This window comes from Charadrius vociferus, unplaced genomic scaffold, assembly GCF_000708025.1.
Source record: "Charadrius vociferus isolate BGI_N301 unplaced genomic scaffold, ASM70802v2 scaffold566, whole genome shotgun sequence".
Taxonomy (NCBI): Eukaryota; Metazoa; Chordata; class Aves; order Charadriiformes; family Charadriidae; genus Charadrius; species Charadrius vociferus.
This window is the reverse complement of record NW_009649031.1, coordinates 198,909-218,819: the sequence shown is the minus strand read 5'-3', so window position 1 is coordinate 218,819 and position 19,911 is coordinate 198,909. Positions and strand designations below refer to the sequence as shown.

Sequence of the window (19,911 nt, the reverse complement as noted above, 5' to 3'; positions counted from 1 at the left end):
GAAACACACACAGCATACCCCCGGGGCTTGGCTGGCAGAGTACCTGAGCTAAGGAGTCCCTCCATCAGCATGGCATCCGAAATCTTCACTCAAACGCTCCGTCAACCAAGCCTCAAGATTTCATATGCCAAACTGGCAGAGGGAATACACATCTTCCGCACATATGAAATATCTGCACAAACTTTAATGACAGCTCCACATTTCACGTGTATTCACAGACAAGGAATTTGCCTGCAGCATTAGGTGCTGGGAAGCTTCTGGTGGCTTCTGAAGCAGTAGGCAAAGTTTGAGTACAGAGAAAAACAATTTGGAAACTTGGCCCCCAAGGTGGAAAAACAGTCCCATCTTGGCTTCAAACATACTGATAATCTAACAGTACTGTTTCCACTGTCCTGCAAAAGCATACTCTGCCTGACAGAACCCTTGTGTCTTTTCTGGAAATAAAGAGGAGAGCATGCTGTGTGCGTTAAATACATTGACTCGAGTTTTGGCTGTGCAATTTTCTGTGCTGTTTTCAAATGCAAGAGAGCATGTAGTCTTCAGATGCTATAATGTGACAGCAGAATTTGCTTCTAAAATTAAAACTTGGCTGATTTCTTCTGATGGCTGATGTTATCTTTTCCATGCTTGTTGCAATCCCATGGTCTTACGTGAACTTGTACAGAAGCTACCCATGTCTTAAGGTCCAAATACTAAAGCTCCTAATCAGAAAAACTGAGGCTAACAAAAGTTGGACTAAATAACAACTTCAGAATTTGATACACATTCCTTGATTTGTTTAGCTGTAAGATATTAGAAACTATTTTAAAATATGTGAATAAGATTTCCTGCCTAGGATTCAACTCTTAAATGGCTGATGGACCACCCTCAACATACGCCTGCATGCATTAATAGACAAAAGTTAACTAACACTTTAAATTTGGAACTTGGACTGTTGCATTACCGTGAGTGATGCAGTACAGCTAGTAAAATGACTGGCCAACCTAAGAGTATCCCAAAATTTATGCTTTTACAAGCACACAAGTGCACACTCGAGCATGGAGCCCAGGACACTTTGCATATCCTTCATCTTGACGTTTAAAAGCTGGAAGATACATATAGGTTTGGTAACATTTACTTGGCCAACAGTATTACTGGTCCTGTTGTCTCTGCCCTCTCTGATCCTCTTTGCTAGAATTGATCTTTTGTTTGGTTTGATCATTTCAGCAATCCAGTTTACAGCCTGGTTCACAAACCAGAGCAGCAGGCTACACCAACACCTTCAGCTGGCTGTATTCTTCCAACAGCAGCACATGGAGGTAGCAACTCAACACATTAAGGTCCTATACCTTCCCCTGTCAGTATCACGAGTTTCCAGGTCCAATCCCATGGTTGAGAAGCAGCCACCAGACTTGAACTATAGCGTAAATGTTATTCTTGGTCCCGGTCCAAGTGTACTAAGAGCAAAAAAACCTCTTTGATCTGAGTGACCTTCCAGTCAGATCCACACAGCTTTATTCTCCCCTCATTTTCAGTGACGCTAATCCCAAGTATTAACCAACTGAAATTAAATGCCCAGACCGCTCAGAAGTATCTCCTTACAGTCTTACCATGAATTGCTCTGTAAGCACTTCCTAAACAAGCGGAGTTGGCGGTATCGATAGTGTACACCGGTGCGTTGAACACGTCAGACAGGACCTGAGAAGGATCTAAGCATTGGTTACACATGCCCATGAAAGACAAGGGATACAAATAACTACTGTACACCTCTGCCAAACATTTGGGTACATACGGAAAGAATCACCACAGGCAACAATGAGTCCTAAACTTGTCACACAAGAGAGTATTGGTAAATCTGAGCTAGAGAGGTAACTGCATTTCCTGCCAGATCTCTTTACCACAATTTCAGAAGAGTTTGGGTTCAAGTATCGTCTCCCTCATAAGCCCACACAATTAGCCAACGCCAAAAGCTTACATCAGGGCAAGGAGATCTGCTCAGGCGCCCACAACTGCTGCCTGTTTTCTTCCATCGCATTTATGGCTGAGCCAAGTGGGAAGGAAGGAGAGAGGAACTAGTCGTGGCTCCTCAGTGCTTAACTTTGATAAAACAAAAGCTTCAGCACTATGAAGGCCTGCTAAGCCTGTCTTCTTCACCTCCACCATTCCCATCATACTAGGGGTAGCAGGAAGAACAACACAGGAGCTGATTACAGTCTCTACATTTACCAGGAATTTTCCTGTATGAGGGATCCTTAGCTATGAAGATAGACCAAGACACTTCTCAACTTGGCTTGAGCAATACAAAGAAAATTTTACAGGCAAAGAATTTGTTACGGTATCCAACAGATACTAAAGTTATTCAATCACACATCATTCTGCATCAAAATCGACAGCAGGCATCTCGCATTCACTGAGAGTACACACTCTCTTCCCCACAGTGTAGCTTTAGGAAAACAGGTACAAATGGGGAAAAATGAAGACGTATTTGGATGGGGACATGTGAGGTCCAGTAACTCCTTTCCAAAAACATTGTCAACAAACACTTTCTGTTTTGGTTTCATCACCTCTAGGATTGCAGTGCCCCTCAGGCTGAGGAACGCAAGAAGCAAGTAATAATTCAGATTTAACTTGTGTGGGGTTTATTGCTTTTGCCAAAGGGAACAGTGTGTCACCTTATTAATGTCCATACAATTGAGTCTAAAACAAGACCAGAGTGTCCAGGAATCCAAACTGTTTGGATTAGTGATCTGTAACCTTGATCCAGGAATTTACAGCCCTGCTGATTATGGGCTCCAGGGCTTCATAAAAGATGACTAAGAAATTTGATCCATATATGAAAGAGAAAAAAACAGTATGTAAAGTTTCTAAAGGATTTTGTCTCTTTCTCTGAAAGTTTGTGGGGAATCTGCAAATCAAAACCTTTGAAAATCACCAATTTTCATAACTTTAAACAAAAGTGGCTGGTTGCTAACTAGAATCCAAGGAAAGCCTGAGCTTATACACTTAAAACACTCTCTTCTGGTAAGACAGCCAAGTCGGTATTGCCTAACTTCGCTTGCAAGCAAGTATTGACCAATACATGAGCCTCAATGCTAAAGGACAAATGGAAAATTAATCGTGATATCTATTAAAAAGCCCTCCAGAAGTGATAAGGTCACAGAGCGCTGGTTCCACTGCCCATCCTGCCAGCCAATACTACCATACCGTTCCACCACATTCCCCATCTGCATCTTCATCTCATCTCTAATAGGTATTTCTTGTCTTAAGCTTGAATTGTACATTCCTTCAGACAACTGAGGTCTGTTTATTTGGGGTTTTTTTGCATCTCTGCAGAGCCTTATACAATGCAGCTCTACTCTATACTGAATGCTAGTAAGTGCTGCAATACTACAAATAATAACTTTTTGTGCCACATGGTTATAAAATTAAAATTATTCACAGTTCGTATATTTAGTAAGTCATTTGAAACTGTGGTCTCTCTCATGAATAATTTTAAAATAAGCTGTTCAAGGTTTTACTGTTAAAAATATTTCACTGTGTTTCATGTGGTCATTAATCAACCACCACGTATGTTATAAAAAGCTTCCCAGAACTGTGGAGAAAGCTGCCCTACTATATTTTTTGAACAGATTTTCCTAAGTTGCCTCCTTTGTGGTGTAAAATATAGGAGTTACTGAACGTTGATTAATTAAATGATAGTCTTTTGTAGCCCTGGAACAAATTATCCAAAATCGACCATGATAAGGGTGGAAGCTGTTATTCTTCACGCAACTGATATGGTTTCTGAGGTTTTGATTAAATTAAAAAGGAGGATCCAATTAACCAGTGATTGAATTAAGTGGATGACACTGTATTGATCATATTATTTTAAGACACTTCTAATGAGTTTTAAAAGCAGCTGTATTGTTGCACATTAAGAGTAAGCACCACAGCCACCACTTTACCATCCCCACAATCTTTCAGCTCTGCATGTTGCAGAATTACATGTATAAGAACATTCAGTTCTTTGCCTTCATTCCAGAGCAAGGAAATCCTCCTGGCACCTAAATTGGAAATACCGCTTTAAAAACAAACTCATCTATTAATCCAATCTCTTTCCTGACATATTCTTAGTAGAATTACTCCAGTAGGGACCAATGTTTTTAGCAATTAACTTATCAGTTAATTTTCCAACGTCAAGTTCCTAAGTAAAATAACCAAAGCAGATGAAGAGAAGTGACATCTGCAGGCAAAACATGCCAAATTTGTTGTGTCCCAATCAGCTGTACAACCAATGGTTATACAAACATGTGCTTTAGATGCCTTAAGGGAGAGAGAGAACTTTTTGCTCTTCAACCTCCATTTATTCTAGCTCAGGTTTCACAGAGCAGACGAGCTTCTTTTCATATGATTGCAATTGTCCAAGAGTATGGCACATAGTTGAGGCTGGCCTCTTGACTCCCTAGGTGATGGAAAGGGATTGGCATCTCCAGAAAACAATTCGCCCTGTGTTAACTAACTTCAGTGACAGGACTTAGCCCAACACAGGTGCCTTTTGGTGTAAACATCTACCTCCAGGCTTAGTGTGTGCATCTCTACTCAAAGGGGAGCTTGTCAAAGCAGTCAGGGGAGTAGAGAAAGCTTTTTGGCTCACCTGAAGGGAAACATCTACATATGATAAGTTAAAACACCACCTGGTTTCCTTTGCACTGTAACTGACTGGATCTCCCCTGACTATTACAGGACTGACAGATCGTACATGGACATCACATTGCAGATGACTGGATTTGGGCAAGATGAATCCCAATCCAGATGTCTAGTTCTGTGACAGCAAAAGCCAGGTGAGAGGCCTCTCACCATTCATGAGGCAGTCTTTGCCACATCTCAACGGGCAGAAACAGAGAGCATGAAATACTCTGCTCTCAAGATAGATGAAGGATCTTAACTAAGGCTGGACGTGCAGCAACAGCAGCAGATGAGGCAGGTGGGAAGAGGGAGGGCAGACTATACAGAATGGTAGTCTCCCCCCAGTATGGGACACAATGCTAGTAACTAACAGATACTCAGAAGAACAAGGACAGGGTTTGCGGGTTGTTTGGGCTTTTTTGTTTGTCTGAGGTGAGTTTATTTAAGTGGCAGCAGCAAAGTTCCCCTCTAGTTTAAATCCATGGTCCAACTTTGATCTGAACAACAAAAACTACAAAAAATTCAGGTATTGTGTCAAGTCTCTTCTTGACTTCTTTGCTGATTGATTTGATGTAAGTGATGAGACCTGGAAATCAGCAGTGCTTCAGAGACACATTCATAAAACTAGTCGACTGTAAAAGATCCTTTAAAGTTCAATACAAAATTAGCATTGGGCTAACAGTTTCCACGCTAAACCTGAAAAAAAGCCCGAAAGACCTGCAGCAGAGTCACAATCCTGTATGCACACCCTCCTGTGCAGCTGCGGTGATTTGGATTCAGTACATCAAAAGAAAAATGCAGATGTAACTGCAAGTTCAGTTCAAAAGATTTCATTTTCCACTTACCTGTAAGATATTTTTATTGTGGGATGCACCACCAGTAGCCAAAATCCTTGTTCTGGACACTGCAATGCAATACAACATATAGATCAGACTGAAAGTGCATATCGTCAAGATTTGCACTACTGAACCAAGCAATGAGAACAAGGAGGGGGAAGTCAGATGCTCTAGGCTCTCTCTCTGTACCTCTAATTTACCTTCTGTAAAAAAGGAGATAAAGCTAACCACCCACCTTTCCAAGGCACATTAGAACACTTCCTTAGAAGAGGCAACATAAATATCGCAGATCTATTATTATTATAGTGCTATCAAAGTCAGGGAGATTTGCAAAAGAGATATACAATACGAAAGGCAGAGTGTTATTATACTACAGCTCTGGTTTGAGGTCAGATTGGTTTGGCTCATAGTTGTATATATACAAACTGACAGGTAACCTTTAAAATCAGCAGTATTTTCCAAACTTATCTCCTCCTGATGTTCACAGTTAGAGTTTGCTGAAACCTGGGCAATCCCTATATGCTTGAATGACAAGGAAGCGTGTCAAAAGGTAATTAGAAATGGTCTAAGTCACTCCAATAAAATAAAAAAAATCTGAATCTTCACCCAACACAAACCCACAGCTATAAAAATTATCCTTCATTCTTTAGTCCTTAATGTCTATCCTGTGCCTCATCATTTATTTGTGTGCATGCTCCTCTGAAGCACGGCATGCAACAAGCTATACATCTATCCATAACCACAATTCAGCAAGGTATTATGAATGTAAGTAGCCCAAATGATCTCACTGAAATTCTTCAAAGGCTTAAAACAAAATAAACACATAAATTCTTTGATATTGTATATTTTAAAAATCTAAACAATTACCCTGATTTATGACAATAATAAGTTATACCATCATGTACACCCTCCCAAAAGGAGAATTTAACTGTGGTTATTGCTTTGTTATCTTAACCTCCTTTTTAATAAAAGCTAAAGATAATTTATGTCTCACAAGGCAAAGTTGGTCAACTTATACTGATGCCCTAAATAACTTATTGTCATTTATCTTTTCAAGTATCTTAATGACAAAAACCCTGAAGACAGAATTAGAAATAAAAAGATGATGCAGCTCACCATGCAATTTCTAGACGCACAGCTAGGTGCTCAGGTGGAGTCTAAGACCCAGACAAAGCATTGCATGAGGGACCCTATTTTACTGATAAATTTAATTTTATTTTCCTCTTTGGACGATATTCAGTGATGCACAAATTGGGTTTTAAAAGCCATTAGGATCTCTGTCAATGTCAGTAAACAAATAAAACAAACAGCAGAGTGATTCCTCAGGGAAAACAAGTTTCAATTATACCAACACAGAGTGACAGATCCCTGCCAAGATTATCACAACAACATAATAGCACAGAAACCAGTGAAAAATAACTAGTAAGCCTCTGTTCCTAGAAACCAAACTGAACTCTAAATGATTTGCCGAGTAGTCGCAATTCTGTCTTGCTAAACCTTGTAGCGAATATAAATTCTTGCAGAACTACCATATCCAACACGAAAACACCACATTTCAGAGACAGTCAGCAAGACAGAATGAGAAACAAACATGTTTGTTACCCTTCACGCAGCTAAAACCAAAGAATAAGGCATGCTTGCTCTCCGCTACCTCTGGAAAGGGGCTTAATAAACTGCGGGACTATCACCATCAAGAAAGAACGGTGGACAATGTCAAAGTGGTAGAGCCAAACAGCAACCACTCCTGTGAAAACCGCAAACATATCTTAGCTCAACTGCTTCTTGCACTGCCATCTGCACCCCAGCTCTCTGTCTTAGGGCTTCTGCTCTACAACTTTCCAAATGTTTTGGAGCTCCGTCAGTATATATTGCTGTCTGCTTTCACTGGCACCATAACTGATAGGCCAGGCAGGGCTGATTTGTGCCTTCTAGCTGACTCCAATGCCCCTGTAAAATAACATTTTTGCATTAGGAATCAAGGACTGGACAAAAGACTTACTCCTTGCTAGGTCAGAAGTTTCAGGGTTTGGCTACACTATCAATTTATGCCATAACTGTAATTCAGGATGCTTCATATAAGTAAGTTACCATAAGAAAAGTAGGGGTGAATTGACAGTGCATTACCTATTCAGTACAAACCACTCATGAGTATGCATTTACCCTACTATCAGTTGAGTTATGTATCTCCCAAGAAGGTAAACAGATCTCAAGTCTAGAAGTGTTTAACACCCTGATTATCTGCATACTCATCTTAATCCAGACTAATTCTTTGGTAGCAAAATACTAAGAATTATTTTAGTATACAGTTAGCCTCCTTGATAAAGGAAACTAACTTAATTCACACTGTGAAGTTTCTAATGTTGGTTGGACATCTCAAGCTCTAAATTGGAGCAGTTTGTGAGCATAAACACACAGATACACAGTAAAAAAAAATAAAATCAAAACCCTTGGCTGAAGCTCCATGAAGGGTAAAACCATTCATTCTTCTCCACTTCAAATAATTAGGATGGCTCACTTCACCAACACATACCCCAGTAAGGTAACAGCCCAGTGAACCTTAGTCATCACTGTCTGACAACACAATCTGACCCCTGTGCTGATGGGACGGATCCATCCAGGCCATCTAAAAGAGTGATCTTCCATGAACCCGGTGCACTGCATTTCCAGGGGCAGCTCTACTTCTGTCCAGAGCAGAGACAACAGCTTCCCTCGTTGAGTTTCAGTCACTTCTTACAGATGAGGAGTAGGTCCCAAAAGAACTTGCTTAAATTTGCTGAAGTTTAGGTTTACCTCTTATTTTAATCTCTCTGTGGAGAGTGAGGAAAATGCATTGATCACTGATTTCAGGGATTGCCTTTTTAATGCCAATATTGTGTGCTTTACTGAATGGTGGACATTTGCTCTGAGATATGCAATTGGATAGATCTTACAAAGAAAGAAAGAAAGCCCATCATTTATGTATACAGGGGCATTAACACAGACATCGTTCATCCATCACTAGCAGTGTTCTCAGCCAGCTGTGTTTGAATCTGTCAGAAGGTACCATCTATCCCCTACGGCAGTGCACAGAAGGAACTTAAATACAGAGTTACTAAAAAAAAAACAAAACAAAACAAAAACACGACAACTGTAGCAAACATAATTCATGAATTCAATTCTTTGACAGTTGAGAGAATCAGATTTAAACATCTTGTAATTAAAAGCTCCCTGCATAGTACCTAACCAACCAGTTTATTTCCTTCCTATTTAAAAATTAATGATTTTTCAAGAAGCTGATACAGAATTTTAACCCTGTCTAGAAAGCGTTTGCAGCTGCACATGGCATGGTGTCGTCCTGAAATATCAACATCTACAGATCCATCATCCGCTGTGGAATGTGGTAACTGATCTAATGAAATTCAGTTAAAATAATAATTCCCACTGGACAGCAGGAGGGGGGAAGACCCATGTAAAAAAGTTCACTTCTGTGGGAAGATCGAGCATAAGGCACTTTCCCATACAAGGCTGAGAAGTCAGCCCCCTCCATGTATCTACTCACACAACAACCCCTATTCTGCCTTTCACAGAGATCAGCAAGAATTGAGTGATGCTAAAGTTCATCTCCTGGCTCTTGTTTTCAGCCAAAGTATTGCTTTCAACTGAAAGGCACAGAAGGAAAAAAAATAATGTGTCACTGAGAAGAGAGAGAAATTACTGTTATTCGTGTTCAGCCATTGTTGGTGGTCCCAAAAAGACTGAAGTCCTGCATCACTGTACATTTACAAACACAGAACAGATGCCTTCCCAGAAAAGCAAGCAGTTTAAGCCGATTAAGACAAAAAGTGAGGGGAAAAAACAAAGATTTTAGAAAATGCAGACTCAAAAAGCATTGCCCAAATGGATTCAGCAAGTAAGACAGTGGAACCAGTAACAGAGGGCAAGTGTCTCCTGAGCAGTCCCACATCCCCTCTAAGGATCTTGGCACATAACCGTAGCTATTAAGAAAAATAATCACATAAGCAAACTCGCATCAATCAGAAGGTTAGTGCTGATAATTAGCACCAAAAGTCGGCTGCCACATCATTTGTGCAAGGAGACTGGAGGCAGAAATTCAGCCTCTTGTTCCACCAGGAGTGGGGTCAGATCAGACTGCTAACGGGTTCGGATGCTGAAATCGATGGGATGACTCCTGACCTCAGGGGTTTTGGATCTGGCTGTATATCAACTGGATGGTAACAACGTACCTGTGTTAGTCCAGAATTTTGCTGGCTCATGTACCGCAAAGTCCGAAAGCAGAATCTGAACTTCCATTTTGAGTCTGAAAACTCTTCAACTTCTTAATCTAAATTTTCAGTGCTACACATAGCCCTGGTTTGTACCCAAACTCCAGGCACTTGTGAAGGCCAGGGTGGACCGGGCTTTGAGCAACCAGGTCTAGTGGGAGGTGTCCCTGCCCATGGCAGGGGGGGAGGATTAGAGGATCTTCGAGATCCCTTCCAACCTAAACCATTCTATGATTCTGTGACTTTCAAAACTCCTAAAAGACATTTCCAAGGCCTCAGCCAAACAGCTTCACAACATCTTTCTCATCACAACTGAATCCATAAATAAAACAGAACAATAGAACATGCATTCAAAAAGCAGCTGATTATGCACATGAACCCATGCCAGCTATAAGCATGATTGCGAATAACTGCAATTTACAATTTGCAAGCAACGAGAAAAGTATCAGCCCCTCCTTTATTTCTCTGATTAACTCCAAACACTATAATTTCAAAAAAAGTATTTTCTAGCTTTTCATTCAAGAAAAACAAAGCAAAAATACATGATTATTTTTTCCCATCTACAAAACAAATGTTCCAAAATTATCCTCCTTGCATATTAACTCTTCCAAAATTCATGGTAACCTTTCTTATTCATATAAAGCCTGTGAAATTAAACTCCCACTATGGTAAAAGGTTTCTCTTGTCTATACCCTTTTAAATATGAAGATGTACAAGGTACTGAGCGCCCTTTATGTCCCTCTGAGTTCTAGGACTGGGTCCAAAGGCACTTGCTTCTCTTCCTCGTTGTGCTGCATCACTTCTGACATCTCCAAGTATTTCATAACAGAGAAAAAAGACTGCCACAAACCTGCCCTCAGCATATTAGACAATATCTACCGGATTGAGGCAAAAGTAATGTAAGCTGGAATGCACTCTTTTTTTTCCTTCATTTTGTTGGGGGTTTTTTGGGTTTTTTTTTAATTTAGACCAATACTACTGCCCAGCGAATAAATTACAAGCTTGAAGCCAAATATTCAAACAAATTCAGCCACCTTCACAATTCTAAAACCAATACAGTAATTCATAAAAGCTACTCACAAAAACTGTATTAGAAGTGTTTCTGATTTTCACTTTGACGCGTCAGCTGATTTATTACAGGGAAAAGCAAGCCATATTTGCCATACAGGTTGGCTGTTTTCTTACTTATAAGCAAAGAAGTTTTCATATTTCATAATGTGCTTTAATTTCACTGAGGGTTTCAATTGCTCAAATGCACGTCAGAAATTTTCCAGACATAGAATTCATTCTTATTTTTTAAATGCAGTGCCTGGGGAAGAAAAACAACTTTTAAGGATAAAATTGATCATCAGCCTCCAAGGCTACAGCTACTATCATACCAGCTGTAATTCAACAGGGCAAAAAAGCCTCAATTTTCTCAGCGGCAATGACAAATATGGCTAATATTCTCAACATTCATGCTACTTACATAGATAAAGTCTCTACAATGATGTAGGGGAGAACAGCCATGATTCTTCTTGCTCACACTGCTGTAAGGCAAGAATAATACCACTAAATGAGTAGATGTGCACATACCTAAGTAAAACAGAGTAGGAATGGTATCTGTAGTCAAGACTCGTATGCTACTGATAGTCTGGGTCACCTTATGTTCTAAAGCAACTTCTAATAGCAGAAATTGTTCTTCATGGCAATGGCAAATTTGGCTTTCCTAAGACCTTGCTTCAATAAAGACAAAACTTTGTATTTCACAACCTGAAGCTTAAAGACACCAAATCACTCAGCTCTGAAAATCCTCTTAGTCTAGCGCACTTCAGATGTGAACTTAAAATTTAACAGTGATTCAAAGCCTTCCCCTTTTTGATGGATTTCAGAAAAAATAAACATAGAAAAAGAGGTAAGTAAATTCTCTATTAACAGCCCTTTAAATTGTTGCAGATCACCCAAAAATACAGACAGCATAAGATGTACTATAGAAAACAAAATCTACTCAAGATACAACCCCGCTGACAATTCAACTTCATTGACTTCAGCAGAGTAATACAGCAAGGAAAACTTTGGTACATGAACATTAAAGACTTATTTGGGAACAAGCAGATCAATAGTTATAACATTGTTATAACATATACATTGACACGCTCACAACAAGACCTCTGAAAGATTTGCACTTCTTGTAGAAATACTGCAGGGCTGAAATTGCTTACCAATTCGCTGTGATTTTTTTATTTTTTTTTTTTTTAGCCGCAGATCTCTATTTGACAGAATATTTTGATGAAGCCTGGGATAAATTCCAATGGTAATATATTTATAAAAAAAAATAAAATCCCCAACTCAGCACTAGAGTTTACAGCAAGGGGAAAAAAAGGCAGCAGATTCAAACCAAACACTTTTGTAGATATAGGCTGAATATTTTGGAAAAATATTTCTGTGAAAGCTTTTAAGGAAAGAGATGGAAGATAAATTAGAAGGACCAATTAAAATGTGTTTGGTCAAGACTGAAAATGTATTTGGGGAAAAGCCTTCTCCTGAAGACATTATTACTAGAAATAATTTAATAAACCCTTGCTGTTTCTAACTTGTGTAAATGTTTGGTTCTGATTTAATTCCTTAAAGAAAAAATAAGTCATATGTGTCATTAATTAGTAAGGGAAAATGGGTTCATGTACCAACGGAACTAGCTTATGTCAGGTTTAATTTTTTATTTTTTGGCCACTCAAAATGTTCCTCTTTTGTTAACAAAAGTTGGGATATAGCAAGAACCATGAAACTTAAAAATAGTGTGCGTTGGGGAAAAATACTAATCACCACAAAAACTATTTAGCAGTTGTCCAAACATCCGTGAAGGAGACACGGCTCCAGTTAAAGGCTTAACATAACAGAGCACAACGTGCTTTGATTTACCCCATGCTTCCACAATTATTCATAGACTCTTGGCAACACCCCTTCTTTCACCTTCTACTTCAGAATTCCTGTCGTTCAGCAAACAAACATGAAATGACATGACAAATTAACTGATTCTCAAAAAATTATCTAAAGCAGGTGGTACCAGACTGAAAACAAAACCTAGAGGAGATCCAAACTGAGCATTTGAAATCTAGCCATCACATCCAGCTATTTAATAACCTACCTACAGAGAGCTCCAAAAATGTAAAAGGTCAGAGTGGACCATCTGCTTAAATGAGATCACACAACCTTCACACAGTCATCCCACCATCCAGCCCAGCTCTGTAGACATAGAACCTCAGCTGAAGGACTCAAAGGGACAGAGAATTTACTGTGTCTACTGGCTGCTTTCACATTTAATACCTTTAAAGTTAAATATTTGCACTTTTCCTGTAAATTAGATTTTTTATTCTTCAAATTTCTAGTCACTTGATCTTTGTGGCTTTAGCCTTCCAGTTAGAAAATTACTGTAGAATTGGGTTTCCCCTTCACATGTTGGCACTTACAGACCACAATTAAATTCCATCTTGTCTTTCTTTTTGATAAGTTAAGGATATTAAGTTCTAGTACTCATTAAAAGGCATAATTTCAAGACCACAAACCACCGATGCTTAGTGCTGCTGGTATACTACCCGTGCCTAGCAGAAATATCTTCACCACTGAAACCACTATCCAAAAAGAGCAGAGCCGGTAAGAGCATTAAAAATGTCTACCCTAGAAATATCTGACGCTGTGTGTTGTCAGTTTGCCTATCCAAATATTTAGTAGGAAAGTGCCAGTTTATAGAAACTGCTGATAAAATACAGAGACCCTTGTGCTAGAAAACTGCCTGGCTTCTTGGGAGAATGTTCTGGCTTTGAAGGTCTGTAGCTCCAACAGACACATGCTCCATTCTTTGCAGAGTCCTGGGGTAAGAGCTCAGGTGTGGTACAGTCCCCGTCACAGGGAGCCCCAGAGTTCAGGAGGGCTCTGCACTGAGTTACACATCAGCGCCTCTGGGAACCCAGAAAATGCAAACTTACAATCCCTGCTGCTCAGTTCCCAGGACTGGAGGTGAGACATTCACCCAAAGTCAGGAGCACGGAAGATGTTCCCAGAAATTGTTTTAGTTTGTTTTGTTGTTGTTTTTTTTTAAAAGTCACTGCTACCTTAGGCATTTTCCATGAACTAAACCCGACATTTTTTGGTTTAATGTGCTCTGTTGCTAGCATTGCAGCACAGCTCAGTATTTCCTCAAAATCCTCTGACACATGAGAAATTCGCGCTTGACACTCAGCAGAATATACACCCTCCCGTGCCTATCACAACTCTGATGTGTGTAATTACCACATGTGGCTTTACAGATCACACATCAGTAAATAATGCTTGCTGCTGAATTATTTAGAAGCACAAAAACAATCATTGTTTCATTTTTAAAAACTATTTGTCCTTATATACAGCAATATTCAGCCTTGCAGATCTTCTAAGGGAAATAGAAAATTACATTGGCAAATCAACATATGACACCATCCATCGAAGGTTAAAATGAGAAAAGTAAGGAAGGAGACAAATGAGCCACCCAAGGTCGCACAAAATCAGTAGAACAACCAAGAATAGAACAAAGGCCTCTTCGTTACTTACATCACAAATGCATTCGATTCTGCATTAGTTAATCTGCAGAGTCTGTGCATCAATAGCAAGACATGTCCACAGGAGAAAATATAATAATAATAATCAGCTGCAAGTTCAGCATTACCTAAAGCCACAGGATATAATTAAAAAGTACAAGGTGCAATTGCCTGACCTTGAATGCCACTTGAGCAAAGAGAAGAAAGAACATCCTGCCGGGTATTTCAATTTTTGAGAAACCCAAACCACCACAAATTTGGGGAAAAACTAGTTTGGGATCTAGATTTGCAAACCAGATCTCTACCAGATCTCAGGACTACTCTGCTTCCCTCAGCACCAGTCTTTGCATCTTATCAACAACATTAACAAAGGCCTCTAGAAACCCAACAGGCAAGAGAGTCAAGGCCCAAGTATCATTCTATTTTTGCAAAGGATAAGCCAGCTGAAAAACAGAAAAGAACTTAGAAAATAAGGCAATTTGGGTGTTTTCTTTACAAGATCTTTCAAAAGTATTATTACAACTATTTTGGCATCTCCCAATATTACCTGTAGTTCTTCTACTCCTGTAAGACTTTGTCTTTGGCGCTGGTGAAGAATTTTTCTTCCTGATTTTATTTTTTAATACCTCCTACTCCTCTCAATAGAAATAACCTACAGGTTGTAAAGCCCTTCACAAGAATAAAATGAATTGATAGGAGGGTGTACCTGGTTGCAAAACACTAGGCTGAGGTAGCAGAAGATCTATTTCTTTTGTTTGTTCAATGAAGTTCCATATGCCAAGAAGGGAAGCAAATATATTGAGTAGGAAACATTTGCTCCTTTTTCTCTCTAAAAACTAGACCAAACTTCCCAGCATAAAAAAACCCCACGCTGACCTTCTACATGCGACTGTGGTGGGTTACTTCACTCCTCTGTACCTCTTTCTTTCCGTACCTACAGAATGCAGCACTGGGGACTGCTTGTACCAGTTGAGGCTCTGAGCACTACTAAAGTCTTCTGTTATTAATAAACCTCCCGCTTTCCAAGTGGATTATTTATAAATGAATTTTGTGACCTCTGGCAGGCTAGAACTAAACAGAGAGAATACATTTTTTTTTTCCCCTTTAACAGAAAAATAAAGGCTACAGAAAGATGAATAGAGAGAAGCAATTAATATTTCCTAATAATTGTCATACTGAATGGGAGAACCGCTACGTTTCTCAGGGTTTCTGCACAGAAAGGTTCCAGGTAACTATTCATTCACAGGGCTGGGTTCATGTAAATCGGATGCTGTTGCCAAGCAACTATAGGTGCTAAGGAATGAAATACAGTCTGCAGAAACCTAATAGCCTGGAGAGAAAAAGAACTACAATCTGAGATTTATGGCATATATAAAAGGAAAAGAGTCATTCTCCCACACACAAAGAACATAGATACTTTATTATAAATGTCCTTAGTGTGTTTTTCTAAGGCATAATTAAGCAATAAAATCCCCACTCCACCCCAATTCAAACAGGTAAATTCTTTTTTTTTTTTTAATGTTTTGTTCATTAAGCTTTCTAGAAATAGATCTTGAGAAATTAGCTACCAAAACAAAAGCCAAAATTTAACCCAAAGATCTTTCTTTTGCACAAGAAAAATGTTAGCTATACACAGCACTGCAACTGCCAATCAGCTATCTACTTTACCTTCTTATGTTTTTATACCATGCTCATTAACATTGCATCTGATCATCAGAAATTCTCTTTAAGCTTATTAAGATTTTAAAATATTTTTAGCAAGTTAATTAGAATACATTAACAGAGCTCATCTGTGTTCACCCATCATGCATATTTTATTTTATTCAGGCAAATTGCTTTTAAATGAAATATTAGACCTAGGAAGGGTACGCTGTTGGGTACTGAACAATACAAGCCCTTAGTACAAACATCCACTCCCAAACACCCTAATAACTTCATGCCACTGGAAAGTGGGGAGATTTTCTGATGGCAAAGGGTTTTTTTTTATGGCCTGCCTTAATCACAACCCCCTCCAGCTGGGGGGTGGGTACGGGGACCTGGTGGATCATCCCAGTAGCTGAACCAACCATAGTTGCCATCATGTTCCCATACAATCAATAAAAGTTAAAGCTGCAAAGAGGCCACTGCGATGGGAACCCAGGCCCAGCTAAGGAGAAGGAAAGAACGTCTTCAACCCCTCCTACTGTAGGTCAAATGCTTTTACAAATTCATGTTTGGTGAGGTTTTTTCTCCTTCTGCTGACAGTCTCTGAAGATATCATTTGATCTTAAGGCAGGAGCCCAATTAGAAGCACTGGCATGGTGTGGCACAGGTATCTAACAGGCAGAGGTGCACATGGATTTGGCAGAACAGCAAGAACAGCTCACAAAGAACGAACCCAAAACACCCTTTGCTTGAGCTAGCATTATAAATTCCTCCCTTTGACGTGCACGAAATGTCACCAAATTCAATCACGTAAAATTAAATAGCAGTTTATGAGGAAAAGAGAGACAGCAAAAACTACCTTGGGGTATTTTTGACATGCCACTTTCAGAATTTCACTCAAGTGAGATGAAATCCATCAATAGACACTGAAAAGTAACTACAATACTACTATAATAAGATGTTCCTCAAGTTCCTGCTCTAAATTCACTCAATCCAATCAAATATGTCATCTTGGAAATTGTTCCTTTAGATTCCATACATCCCAAATCCTTCCTATCTAACGAAGGATGGAAAATCACACTAATTTCATGAACAGTTCTCAAGCTAAGCAGTTACTTTTGGACATCTGCATAAATAAAAGGACAAACAAAGTTTGCCAACCTCATGCGTGATTCAGATTTTGCACTCTCACTGCATTTCAATTAACCTGCCACAGATTGCGGAGCTGACATATTTGATTCAGATAGTAAAGAAAACACTCTTTAAAAAACAACAGGTCTGAAGCTTTTGATGAGCGATCATACAACCCATACCAAAACACACATTTAAATCTCAGTCACCACACATTTCACGATCTGCATCACTAACACTGTCTGGTTTGAGGGATTTTGATAATCTCTTCTACAATCTATAACAGTTCTTTATCTCCAAGGCACTGATGCCTTTTAACCAATGATCATTATTTAGGTATGCTTTGCTCCTGTAGCCTTCCTTGAGACATTAATCTCTTCAGTTCTAGAGGCTGCTCTTTCATAAACTGCTGTAATAGTCCCCATGTTTCCCCCCACTGACGAACCCCAAAACTGGACACATTTCATTTAGCATTTGGCTGAACACATCAGCCCCACTGGCACAGGGAAGTTTTAATCACAGCTCGGTAATTCTACAGTAAGCTCTTCCAAAGGCCAAGAGAAGAGAACCGTATCTATGGGGGGAGTCCCTGTTCTCTGAATCAATCACTATCGATTGCACTGAATCCAAACCACCCTGTCATAACCTTTTCCTTCTATTTCTACATTTATTAATCAACTCCAGAAGCATAAGCTGCAGTCTGCACTTTCTCCTCAAGCTTGACCGAGCAGAAGTTTTGCTTTTTAAAGGAATTCTCTGCCTTCGACAGCTGGAGCAGAGATTTCACCTCCCTGCCACGGAGCTGGAATCCGGCCGCAGGGATCAGCCGGGATCTCTCCCCGGCACTCGCTGCGTGCTGAGCAACGAGTCAAACAATCCCAGCAACCTAATTGTTGGCATTAAAGAACACAAACTGCCTTGGTTTATTTTGTAACATTTAAGCAGAGGTATGTCCTATCCTAAGGAAAACACCCACCTAGAAATCAATATAAATTTCTAGTAGCATCTTAATTGCAAAGAGTAGGACTTGAATGAGCAATGAAGGCAAACCAACATTTTAATGTCATTTAGAGTGACCAAAGACACTGAAATATGTTTACAATTAAGAGTATTCACTAGCAAAAGGAGGGGGGAAAGTAAAGCATGACTACCAGACAGTAGTAAAATAAAACGCAATTTAGCACAGCACCTTTTGTCATTGGCCTGCCCTGGTGCACACTCATTGTTCCTACAATGGAAACAGGGACTCAATTACCCAAGCACAATTTTAACAAATCCCTGTAATATCGCTGCTAGAGCTGCATCTGTAGTACAGCTACGCTCAAGCTCACCTGGCTCGGGATTTTAATGAGAACCTGGAGCTCTCCACTGCTTACAGAAACTTCCCTGTTAACGCAGCCATCCCCAGAACAGCTTGGAGTGCATCACCCACACCAATGCCCCGTCTGACTCTGCCACCCCTCCAGAAAAGTCTCCACTACCTTTATTAAAAGGCTGCAAAACTCCTCCTGTCCATTCTCTCTACCCCTTCTCCCAAACCCACAGCACAGAGAACTCATAACCAATCCTTTTCTTTAAATTTTCTTCTGCAGAGGCCAAAACCTTCCGCTACCCAAAACCCAGCCCAATCTAACTCACTAAATAGCCACTGACTCCCTCAATTTTTTTTATTTTTTTTATTTTTTTGTGAAAGTAAGAGTCTCCTCACATCTTCCTTTGAAATAGCAAAAGGACAAGGTTTTCCAGCCTGGGTACATCCTCTGGGTACCCAAGATGTGGTTCACCTCATTCACCAAAATACAGCATATTCTCTGAGTCCTATTCACTACCTTATATCCAATCCTTGCATAAAACAGCAGTCAACAAAAATGCACAACATCTTTTCCCAATTCCTCACAGTTAACACATTAAGTGGCAATAAAGGGTGCAATGACTTTCCAAGGGCATGTACCTGTTTAATTATTCAAAAGAAAATTGACTCAGGCACCATGGTATGAAACACTAAAATATGCAAACGAAGTAAATTATAGGGGGAAGCAACAAAAGAGAAAAAAGGGATCACAGGGAGAGGAACGTATGGGGGCAGATTCTGATCTCCTTGTGTACCTGAGTTTCTCTATATACTTGTGAATAAGAAGAAAACGTTGCGAAGTGACAGGGAAATTATTATTTACTCATTTCAGTACTCTGACTAGGGTCTTGAAACAATCTAACCATGCCTAGAATTTCCTAAGAGAGTGTTATTTTCACCTATATACATGAAGCAATTTCAGAAAAAGGAATGTTTACACCTTTCTAGACAATCAAATCTTACTGCTGGGAAAACACTTACTTGTTTCAGCAGAGGCTGTACAGAACATAAGAAAAGATGCAGGATCTGATCCATGAGTAAATCTTGTTTATTCTAAATTAAGAGCCTGAAATAACTCACTAAAATAATAGGAACAGGTTAAGAGAAAGATATCGTAACACAAATTCTAGTTATTTGTCCATAAAACATGAATAACCCATTAAAACAAAGAGCATTTGATTTTAGCTTGGACCAAAGCAAACGTCTTTTCAATCAAGACATCTAGTGAATTGAATGTCTCTTGTAAGCAGGTGCTACTGTGTTATATTTTCATCCAAACTGCTGAGAATAAGGTAGAAGAAAATGACAAAGTAAATTGAACAAGAAAGTGTCTGATCTTGATGAATAATTCAATGATGCAATGCAACAAATACTGATTTTTTCCTGGTAAAGGCAGTTTACAACCGTCCTTTGTTTAGAAAAATGACCTTCTCGTGGTAATTATGCTTTTGTCTTTAGGCACTGGATGACAGTCTCAGTAGTACTCATGATTCCAG

General features: G+C 39.4%; 1 protein-coding gene across 1 annotated transcript in view; it reads right to left on the bottom strand.

Moving 5' to 3' along the window:
• XYLB (xylulokinase homolog (H. influenzae)) overlaps positions 1-19,911 on the bottom strand; it is an 83,371-nt gene that overhangs the window by 8,716 nt on the left and 54,744 nt on the right. The window contains exons 16-17 of the mRNA XM_009887775.1: positions 5,490-5,548; positions 1,590-1,677 (exon numbers count right to left, since the gene is read on the bottom strand). Coding sequence (XP_009886077.1) covers positions 1,590-1,677; positions 5,490-5,548 — 147 coding nt within the window. The remainder of the gene's footprint in view (positions 1-1,589; positions 1,678-5,489; positions 5,549-19,911) is intronic.